Genomic DNA, 11,818 nt, shown 5'->3' with positions numbered 1-11,818 from the left:
GTATATATACATGTATATATGTTTGTGTATGTATATATACATGTATATATGTTTGTGTATGTATATATACATGTATATATGTTTGTGTATGTATATATACATGTATATATGTTTGTGTATGTATATATATATGTATATATATTTGTGTATGTATATATATATATATGTATATATATTTGTGTATGTATATATATATATATGTATATATATTTGTGTATGTATATATATATATATGTATATATATTTGTGTATATATATATGTATGTGTGCATATATGTGTGTGTATATGTGTGTGTATATATATATATATATATATATATATATATATATATACATATGTGTGTGTATATATATGTTTATATGTGTGTGTGTGTATGTATATACATTGGCATTCCTTTGTAGAAGTGTCTTTTTCTTCTTTCGTTTGGATTCTCGTGTTGCTATTGTTGTTGTCTGCCAGTTTTATTGTGAAATTGGTAAATTGGTCCTAGAAAGCCATTTAGTTTTGACCAAAACCAGACTAATTTCTGGCACCTGTCTCACCACACACACACTTTTGTTTAAACGATTTCTATAGTTTTTTTTTGTTCTTTTTCTTTTCTCTTTTAGATTCCATGTGCCATTTGATGCAGCTTGACCAAGAACTATTTTCTTCAATACGTTTGTGGAATGCCAGAATTGCATGTAGACGTCTTTCATTACCGCTGCCATTTATTGTTCAATTTCGGCGTCGCTGAACTGGCACCTTCCCAATGAGCCAAAGATCATCTAGCTGTGCAGCTCATAAGATATCATCATCATCATCATCAGGCGGAGGAGATGTAGCCAATATTCGGGCCACCCCTTCCATACCAATGTCTCCTACATCTGGCCGAGAACGGATGAGCTCTGCTAGTAGCACACCCTTATCTTTTACACAGATGGCAGAATATGAATGGCTGGAGCGAGAAGAACTGCACATGAGGGAGCTGGAAGAGGCTCGCTCTCGCACGGCGCAGATGGAGAAAACAATGCGCTGGTGGTCAGATTGCACAGCCAACTGGCGCGAGAAGTGGAGCAAAGTGCGCAATGAACGTAACAAGGCTCTCGAGGAGAATCGGACTTTACGTAATAAAATGGACAGTTTCGTGAAAGAATCAGCGGATTTGAAACGAGACAAGCAAGAGCTCCTGAATGAAATTGAAGAACTGAAGAAACGGGTTGAGTACTGCAAAGGTGCTGGGTCGAAAGCTGAGTCGACGAGTGACATCGACCCTGGGATCCATGGTGTAAGTAGCAGCGTTGAGGGTGGCGGGTGTGAAGAGGGTGCAAAAAACACAAACACTACTAATAACAATAATAATAATAATAACAATGATTCTGAGACTTCACGTTACGATGTGAAAAATCGAGAAGAATTAGCAGCTGCTACTGTCACCTGTAAGGTAAGTGAGAGACCTGCTGAGAATCTGATTGAGAAAAATGAACTCCATGTTGAATCTTCCATAGCTAGTCCTTCCAAATGTCGACAAGAAGAAGCTTCAGAATCGCACATCAGCAGAATCGAAGACAGGCTGTCCCTAGTAACAAAGAAATGGGATGAATCTCAGAAAACTCTTCACCTTCAATGCGAGTAAGTATCATTGCAAATAAGAACTGTTGTTATTGTATCTTTGTACATATATATATATATATATATATATATATATATATATATATATATACTTCCTCCGCAGATCATTGGAAGGAGACTTTTTTTGTGGCAGGGTGGTCCCATTTACAGTGGAGTGAATTGTGGCAAGGAAGTATTTTGGTCAAGAGCACAAATGTTCTGCTGCCCAGTCTGGCAATTGAACCTATTACCTAGCAACCATGAGTGCAGCACCCTAACCACTTGGCTGCTTCCCAACCATGTTGTTTTGGGTTCAGTCCCATTGCATGGCACCTTCTTTTACAGCCCTGAGTTACCTAATGCCCATTGTGTGTTTGTGTGGGTTAGGGTTAGGCTTGTCTCTTGATGTCTCATGATGGTTATAAACGAGCATCGTTATCATATTTCCAGTCTGGCCTCTGGCCATGAGAAAATATTGCCTTGCTTGGAAACAAGTCAAGATTGGTGACTGGAAGGGCATCCAGCTGTAGGAAATCTGCCTCAACAAATTCTGTTTGATGCATGCAGTTGTGGAATAAAAGTGATATTAAGATGATGATGATGATGATGATGTATATCTGTATTGTTTTTCAAATTGTTTGTAAAGAAAGAAATCCTTTCTGTGTCCCTTCTAATTGCTGCTGCATGTCTAATTCTTGCAGAGAAAATACCAGACTTACAAAAACAATTGAGAAACTTGAAGAAGAAATCTCATCTCTAAAAACAAAATATGATGAACTGAAACTGTCCAAAGCAAGTGTGATTAACGAGGTTTGTTCTGCTTTGTTTAATTAACATCATTTAATTAACACCGGATTGCATTTTTAATTTAGATTTGAATGTTTTGTTGATCTTTAACCCCTGGTTGAGTAGACCTGTGACAATCAAAGGTATTCCAGCCAGGACCATTTTGTATTTTTTATAGGCATAGTCTATCCAAGACTACATGACTGAATGTGATGTTGTTTTGTCTCCAGGCCAGCCCTGATCAAGTAAACCCCTTTAGTTGAGAATGTCTTGTTAATGAGACCCCAGAGATGACATCATTCACTCTATCTTACTTGTTGTTGTTGTGTAACCCTAGCTCAAGCCTGGTCATGATGAACTATGCTAAAAGACATTCCAGCCTTGACTATCCTATCGTTTTTAAGCATCTAGAGCTTTGCAGCCATGGGATTTCGTGTCTCATTTCATTGCCCACCATTTTTGGGGCAAGTGTCTGGTACCACAGCTTCAAACTATGGTAACTGTACACATGCTTGTGTGTGTGTGTGTGTCATTCTTTGAAAGATGCATACATTATTGAGAGAAGCCAATAAAGGGAGGGGGGTATTTTAACAAAAACGCCTTGCAGTATCTATTCCACCCCATGCTGGGCAAAATTCTTAGCGGTACTTCGTCTGTCTTCACATTCTGAGTTCAAATTTTGCTGAGGTTGACTTTGCCTTGCATCTTTTCGGGGTCGATAAATTAAGTACCAGTTGCATACTGGGTTGTTCTAATCGACTGGACCCCTCCCCAAAAATTTCAGGACTTGTGCCTAGAGTAAAAAAAAATATTTATTCCTCCCAAGTCACACAAGACCCTTTCCTGTCACTCTTACTGTTATCAATGCCAGGGATTGGCCCTTACAAATCTACAACTAACAACAACAGCAACAATACCAGCTTTTATTCCCAAAATGCTGACGTAAAATGGGACCCATGCCAGCATGGGAGGCAGGCATTAAGCAATGATGAAAACATGTGAACTTTTGGTAAAAAATACCATTTTTAATTACGTAGATCAATTAACAACTACTGCCTATAGATATTAATTATATTAATTCCTGAGATGCACAACAATTAGTGATTATTTATCATGTCGAATGTCACCACATGCTGCTGTAAAATAATGCCAAACATGTCTCTTGGTGAATCAGTCTTGCATTTATTCCATTCCATTCTCTTTGGTGATGTCGTTGAGAAACAATATCACAGGCATGGCTGACGTTTCCTTTTTTTTGTTCCGCAACAAATAGTTCTGTCTGAAATGTTAGACATTCATTTGAATGCATAAGAAGTTCAATGTGCAACCAGATTGTTCCAGGTTCAATTCCATTGTGTGGAACATTCAGCAAGTGTTTTCTTATTCTTCTACTATAGACTCAGATTGTCCAAAACCTTGTGCATGGAATCTGATGGATGAAAACTATATGAAAGCCTCTTGTTTGTATGTATGTGTGCTACCATCATCATCATCGTTTAACGTCCGCTTTCCATGAGGGCATGGGTTGGACAATTTGATGGAGGACTGGCGAACCAGAAGGCTGCATCAGGCTCCAATCTGATCTGGTAGAGTTTCTACAGCTGGATTCCCTTCCTAACGCCAACGACTCCGAGAGTGTAGTGGATGCTTTTTACGTCCTATCAGCACGGGACCAGTCAGCTGTCAAGTTAAAGGCATAATTCATCTAATTGTAAATTTCTCAAATCTTTTCCACTAATATCATTGATAATATTTTTCTAAAAAGCATGACTTCAACAAAACCCCCTTTTCTGCCCCCTCTGCTAATCTTTGAGCCTCACACAGTTTTATGATTTGGGTCTGAGTGCATGAATTTGCATGGGAATATAATTGTTTGGGTGAATTCTGTGCATGACTAATATTTTCGTTTTAGTGGTTTACTCACAGAAGAAAGGGTACAGCTGGGGACCCTTTTTGGGGTACCCAAGATTCATGAAAGGAAAAGAGAAAGCTATTCTCAGATCAGGGGCCAGGCACTTTGTGTACAGCAGAATGGACATTGCTGAAATAGCAGGGACATAAACAAACACTGGTTGTCAAGCAATGGAGGGGGACAGACACACACACACACACACGTATATGATGGGCTTTCAGTTTCTCTCTGCTAATTCCACTCATTAGGTTTTGGTTGACCCAGGGCTATAGAAGACACTTGTTCCAGGTGCCACACAGTGAGACTGAACCCTGAACCATGTGCTTGGGAAGCAAACTTCTTACCACACAGCCACACCTGCACCTATTTTTATATTAAAAAATTATTTTTTATATAATTGTCGCAATCATCCTCCTGCGATAGGTGAGATCTGAGGTAGATTTGGGCACTATTTCTAGTGGACTAATAAATTAACTGTCAGACAAAGTAATTGGGATGAAGTAATTAATGAAAAGAGTCTGAATGAAAATGAAGTCCCCATGTAGTCGTGCGATCTGCTAGAAATAGCAGTGAAATCATCTCCCTCTAGTCATATCCTACAGTCTTCAAAAAAGAAAACACATAATATAGCAGTTCTGGATATGCCACTGTTCTGTCAGTAAACAAGATAGGATGGCCATGTCTGGAATGTGTGTTGATGGTAGTCTTCTTGATTAGAATTGACCTGGGGCTAAACAACAGCAACACTGTCATCTCCCTTAAAGGGACAAAATGCCATAAAATGTTTTTTTGTTTGATACTCCAATCTCTTCTGACACATCCCTTTTCTTAGGCAGGAGGGTGTGATTTTTTTAGAGTGTTTAGGTTGCTATTTCTAGCAGGGCCAGCAACCATACACAGGCTCTTTCATTGGTTTGATGTTATTGTTTAGACGCAGGTCAGCTTTGACCATCTGTTTCTTTTTCTTTCAGGCACAATATATCTAAGACTACATTATCCAATGTGTCTTCTTATTTTTAAACAGTAGGGTGAGATATGAGGGTGATTTGGCTGCTATTTTTAGCAGATCACGGTAACTAAGTCAAAGCTTCCTCATTCACGGGACAAAATATCGATGTTGTCCTTCAGTAGAAACGATTATTTCTGGAGATATTTATTTTTTGTTGTATTTATTTTTTGTTGTATTTATTTTTGTTGTAGAACCTCTTTTTACTCTCCTTGCCCTCCCCTACCATTTTCTAGATGGAACGTTTGCAAGCAGAACACAAAGAAGAACTTTCTAGAATATATTTAGAACTAGAAGATGAGCAAGAAAATCATTTGGCTGTTGACAAACGAATGGCTGATTTGAGGAAAGAGGTGAGATCACCTTATTTTATGTTTCCGGTATTGATATATTTATATGGTTCTGTCTCAATGTCCAGCACCTTTGGAAAATGTCTTCTACTATTGTCCTGACCAAAACCCTTGTGAGGGAATTTGGTTGGTGAAAACTGTATTAAGCCCATCATATATATATATATGTGTGTTATTTCTTTACTACCCACAAGGGGCTACACACAGATATATGTGTGTGTGTGTGTGTGTTTGCAAATATGTGTCTATGTTGATATTTCACCTGTCACTGCATGAGCAATGCAGGCAGAGACAGAAATTCCTTGTTGACATTATAACCAGTTATTTTGCACTTTTGAAGACTTGGCAAATATAAAAATTTCTTACCTGTAAAACAGCTGAGGGTTGGTGATAGGAAGATCATTTGGCTAGAAAATCCTGCCTCAAAATCCATTTCTCCCCAAGCCATGCTTGTATGGAAAAACAAGTTAAACAAACTAACAAATGTTATATATTTATTCACACACATTATACATACACCAATACAATTATTAATATTTCTTCATCATCATGGCAATATGCTGGCAGAACCATTACCATGCTGGCCACAATCCCTGGCAACATTTCGTCCATCTTGACGTTCTGAGTTCAAATTCCACCAGGATCATCTTTGCCTTTCACTCTTTCAGGGTTGATAAAATAAGGAGCAGTTGAGTACTGGTGTTGATGGAATCGATTTAACCCCCTCCTCCAAAACTGCTGGCCTTGTGCCAAAATTTAAAACCAATATTTCTACAAGATAATGGACTGATAGTACTTTCTAGTGTTGGACAAAATGCCCTGTGGCCCTAACATTCTGAGTTCTAATCCAACTGATTTCATTCCTCTTGTAGAATCAATAAAATAGTGGTACCAGTGACCTACTGGGCTCAGTTTAATCAACCAAACTCGCCTTCAAACTTGTATCCCAATCATTAAGTGCAGTGGTTTGTAAGAAACAGTAAAACAAAAAAACTAAATTCTTTACAATATTTATTTTTGCTTGCCTCTGGTCTTTGAGTTCAAATCCCACCCAATATCATCTGAATCTCTTGTTCTCACTTCTAATATAAACCCAGGTCAGCACCCTGCTTTCTTGTTATACAAACTTATATTCAAAGAGATTCCAGCCATGACCATTCCAACTTTTCCTTCTTGGGAGTGGGGTGGGGTGAGGGACTCATTATTACTACCATCATGAGATGGTAATGGTAATCAGCAGCAGCAATATTAATTAAGTAATGCTATTTGGATGGCCATTGACCCTCTACAGTTCAGCCAGCCTTTGACAGGTTTTGTTTTCTGTCCTACAAAGTGACCAAATCTAAAGAAAAATACCCATCTCACAGACCAGGCTCTGTGGGGGTTGTCACTTTAAGTTGCCAACAGCCCAGCTTATTATTATTATTATTATTATTATTGAGTGAGAGAGCAGCGCAAGCCATCAAAATATAATTTAGTCAGAAAAAACAAGAAAACAAAAGTCTATAGAGATTCTTCATAGATAATTAGGTATCTGGAAAGTTCCGAACACTAATCTGGTTATATCAATTATTCTATGCCTTTTGATATATTCTTGCCTGTTGCACACAGTTATGTGTGTCTGTCTGTGTGTCTATGATAGACAGATTTTGAGTTGATTAGTTTACCTGGTGTGTTTGTGTGTGGCTGTTGTTTTATTTGTTTTTGCAATGCTAAAATCTAACAACCTTTTCGTTATGAAAATAAAATGTTTTGAATTATGAATTTTAATTCACTTTTGATCAGTATAAAAAAACACAAAAGAATTGCTTCTTTGTAGCTGGAGGCTCTTCAAGCTGAGAATGCCTCTGAATGGGCCAAGCGGGAACGTTTAGAGACGGAAAAACTGTCTCTGGAACGAGAAAGCAAGAAGTTACGAACCAAAATCGATGATTTACATGAACAATTAGAACAGAAAAACCAGCAAGCAGCTACGTTGATTGATTCTGATATGAGAACTATGCAATTTGAACTTTCTGAAAAGAATAAGGTATTCTTTCATTATCATTCATTAGTCTTGTTTTAATTAAGGTAGTGAGCTGGCAGAATCGTTAGCATGTTGGAATGAAATGCTTAGTGGCATTTCGTCCATCTAAGTTCAAATTCCACTGAGGTCCACTTTGCCTTTCATCCTTCCAGGGTCGATGAAATTAAGTACCAGTTATGCACTGGGGTCAATGTAATCGGACAGCTGACCTCTCTCTCTCTTTGCTCTTTATTCAAACCGACTGCCCTGCAGCTGGCAAACAACACACAATTTCTCTTCCATATTTTTCATCTTTTTTTTTGTTTAAGAAACAAATCTGGTTTTTCCTTTTTCCTTTTCCCTTTCTTCAGGAAGTAATTGAATTACGCCACGTCCATGCGAAACTGAAGAAGATCAATGTCGAGAAACACACTGAACTCGATCACACACGACGTCGTGCAGAGCAATACGAATTGGAGGTGAAGAAGCTTCGCTCCCGCATAGAAGAATTAAAGCAAGACTTGGCCTCTGCCGAAGACGAGGTACATTGCTTCTGTTCTGCTGGTCCTTTTGTTTTTGACTTTGGTTTCAGGCATTGGATTGCGGCCATACTGGAGCACACTCAATTATTTATCTCAACATCCAATCCTGAATGAAACTGGTGTCTATTTCATCAGACCCTTTTTAGGAAGTTGCTTTTAGGAATATATATACCTTTACAGACAGTTACACTAATACACACGTGGTGTGTGTGGTAAGAAACTTGCTTCCCAACCACATGGTTGCAGGTTCAGTTCCACTGCGTGGCACCTTAGGCAAGTGTCTTCTACTATAGCCTTGGGCCGACCAAAGCCTTGTGAGAGGATTTGGTAGACAGAAACTGAAAGAAGCCCAGATCAGCTTTGATTGAGCAAGACTTTGATATGGAAGGTAAAAATTAGTTTGTTAGAGATCAGTTAGGCAAGTACCAGTAATATGCCTGGAGCAAAGACATGTCCAGCATGAAGGGTTTGGAGCTTACCACCAAGGATTTAGTGAAGCCATTTGATCAGAAATGATAACAACATGTAGGAATAACTTGACATTGTGATGTCAACTCTTGGTTTGTTCTCATTGTTACTGTCATATATTTACCTTCGAATTTGAGAAGACAGAATTGGTTTAAAGTTATGCAGTACTCGTAATACTCCACTTTCTCATCCTCATCATCTCATGATCTGTTGTTGTCCTGTTTCAGGCTGATCTTCAAGCAAATAATGTTCGTAAGTTACAACGTACAAATGAAGAGTATGAAGAGCAAGCGGGCAACTTGCAAGTCCAAATCGAACATTTACAAAGCAGGTGAGTGGCTTTCACGCCTGCTGTCATTTTCTCTCCAGCTTCTGACAGTCTTCCACAATTTTTGCCTAATATACTTGCTACCATGCAACAGTAAGGAAACCTCTACATGGTCGCTTGGTCTGTTAGAAACAGCAGCTGAATTGCCCTCAAATCACATTCATTGTAAAAGGAAGCACACACTGGATGATGTAGGCCTAGATACACTGTGTGAAATGAAGACTGGTTGGTCACAGCTGGAAGACCTTTTGAACATTGGTTTACTCGACCTGGGCTTTTATCAGTTCCTTTTCTTAGTTTACCTTTTATCCCTTTCTTTGCCAACAAACAAACTCTTCCCCCCAAATCTTCATTACTGCCATGACATGTTATTAAAACGGTCTCTATCTTTTCCCCCACTTGCTTTTAGGTTGCGTCGAGGAAATCCACAAACTTGTTTGAAGTCTCGCTCTTCCCAGAGTCTGAAATCGTTCACCACCGATGAAGCGACCACCCTTCCTGACAGTGATGAGAATGCGATGGAGGACGACATCTCTTAACTGCCACCCTGCCTGTGCTTCTCATCAATGGCAACACGACCTCTCCCTTCGAAATACCGTCACACTATAGGAAGGGGAGACAATCTAATGCTTTCTTAGTGCTGGAAGCTGTGTATAAATTGGTTTCTGTGTACAGATCTAAAGATATCTAGATTTAGCTCTTATTTAATATCAACTTCTCTTTATCAATGTCTCTCTCTCTCCTTCTTGGTTTGGAAGAAACAAAATTCTGTTACTTTCCAAGACTGAATTATATTTGTGTGAGGTTTTGTACATATGTGGATGTATGTGTGCAAAAGTATATATATATACATACATATATATATATATATATATATATACATATACAAAAGTGTGTGTGTGTGTGTGTGGTTACAGACACTCAGAAGAAAATGAATCTCCTTTTCTCCACTGTTGGCTTCTACTTAACAAATTACATTTTGTTTAGAATTTTTTTTATTGTTTAAAAAAAAAACAAGAATTTCTGTTTATAGAAAATGGAAGGAATCTTAAATAAAGTCATTAAAATAATGGCTTTTCTTTTTAAATTCCTTTGAACAAATTTTACTTAGACAAACTACATTTACAAAAGATATGAAAAGTGTGTATGATTCCTGACAAATTGTTTACAATCCTTATTGAACTTAACATCCTAACAAACATATTTCCCTGCCATTGGTTTTTCTTCAAATTTTCATTTAGTTTGTATTTTTTTTTTCAACCCAGAGCAGTCATTTTTTTCCCCTCTTTTTATATTTTGAGAAGAAATTTATTTTATTTTTTTAATCTCAAGGAAATTCTGCCCTGTTTCCCCTGGAAAATTGCAGTAAGTTTTCAGTTGCCAATGCTTGCATCTTCAGATCTTGTAAGGTGTATGTAGAGTTTTAAGCTGCTGTTTCATTCTAACAAATCTACTTCATAATTATATATATATAAAAAAAGGATTTCAATATTAAGTGATAAACATTTTTTTTATATCTTTTAAACAAAAAAAAGTTTGCCAAATTTGTACCATGTTGGGATTTAATATTTTTCTAATTTAATGTGTTAAAAAAATTATTTTAATGTTTTAAAAAGATTATTTTAATTTTTTTTTTTTACTTTTTACATCAGTTTTCTTGAATTTCCTAATTTGCTCCATGTTTGTTTGTTTCCATCATGTAAAACATATCAGCATTAACAATTTACTCTTTACAAGATTTTAGAGAAAGATAGAAATTCAACAAATTCTGGGGTTTCTCCAATCAAACCCAGGCTCTGGTTGGTGCCAGCAGCTTGGAACCAATGTTCTGCTGCTGGAATTTTTCTTTTTAAACTTACTTCTAGATACCTGTCCATTGTCATAACTGTTTCTGGTTTCAACTAGAGTTAAATTTAAATTTAGACCAAACAAGGCAACTGTTTAGGGATTCTTTTATAAACTCGAATTAAAGGGTCTTCTTTGAAAGATATGAGCAATACACAAAATTCTTGCCTTTAGGCTTCATATATTTATACTTAATCTGGTCCTAGTTTCAATTAGAAATAAATATGGAAACTTGATTGTCAATATTTGAAGAAAATTATCAAGAAATAGGTTTTTTTTCTTTTTCTTTTTTTTTTGTCTTCCATGCATCTTTCTCCATCTTAAATATTTTGTTTTTCCTCTTAGTAACCAGAATGAATTCTACCTTTTCTGTTTTAAGTCTGCAAGAATGTTGTGTGGTTTCCATATTGACAATCAATGTAGAGTTACTTTGTGTGATGTTTCCACTTCACTAATGTTGTCGCTTCCCTAATCTTTCCTGCGGTAACACTTTAATTTTTTCCTTCCAAACTATAATCATATATTTTGGACTATTTATTGACACAATTCTCTCAATACTGACCTAACCTTCTTTTTTCTTTTTTGTCTTACATGTGCACTTTTCTGCATACATTATCTTTTTCTGTTCAAACTCAAAAATTCCTCATTTCCAATGATGCAGAATCTCAATACCCCCCCCCCCCTTTATGTTGCACTCCCAAAACTGAAGACTAAACAGACTTGTAGTGTAGAGAGCACAAACAATGAGGTTAGTAAATCTGATGAAAAAAAATCAAACTTATCACTTCAGCAATAACCTCCCTCCCACCATGACTACCACCAATAGTTATTACAAAGTTTTAGAATGATTAATTAAATCTTATGTTCCATTTGAAATTTCTACTTTTATATAAGAACTCAGTTGTAAATCTTCTATTTTTCAGGTGTCTTAAGATGTTACCTGGGCATTTTAATTTGGCAAATGTTTTACCCTCCAATATTTAAC

At 37.0% G+C, this 11,818-nt stretch overlaps 1 protein-coding gene across 1 annotated transcript in view; it reads left to right on the top strand.

Annotated features, from left to right (window-relative positions):
* LOC106867611 (coiled-coil domain-containing protein 102A) overlaps positions 1 to 11,812 on the top strand; it is a 20,724-nt gene extending 8,912 nt beyond the window's left edge. The window contains exons 2-8 of the mRNA XM_052975022.1: positions 610 to 1,612; positions 2,293 to 2,401; positions 5,532 to 5,648; positions 7,465 to 7,674; positions 8,022 to 8,192; positions 8,888 to 8,991; positions 9,398 to 11,812. Coding sequence (XP_052830982.1) covers positions 753 to 1,612; positions 2,293 to 2,401; positions 5,532 to 5,648; positions 7,465 to 7,674; positions 8,022 to 8,192; positions 8,888 to 8,991; positions 9,398 to 9,527 — 1,701 coding nt within the window. The 5' untranslated portion in view covers positions 610 to 752 and the 3' untranslated portion in view covers positions 9,528 to 11,812. The remainder of the gene's footprint in view (positions 1 to 609; positions 1,613 to 2,292; positions 2,402 to 5,531; positions 5,649 to 7,464; positions 7,675 to 8,021; positions 8,193 to 8,887; positions 8,992 to 9,397) is intronic.
* The last annotated feature ends 6 nt before the right edge of the window (positions 11,813 to 11,818 follow it).

Source organism: Octopus bimaculoides, chromosome 20 (genome assembly GCF_001194135.2).
Source record: "Octopus bimaculoides isolate UCB-OBI-ISO-001 chromosome 20, ASM119413v2, whole genome shotgun sequence".
Taxonomy (NCBI): domain Eukaryota; kingdom Metazoa; phylum Mollusca; class Cephalopoda; order Octopoda; family Octopodidae; genus Octopus; species Octopus bimaculoides.
Note: the sequence above shows the minus strand (reverse complement) of the source record. Positions and strands in the feature narration are given on the sequence as shown.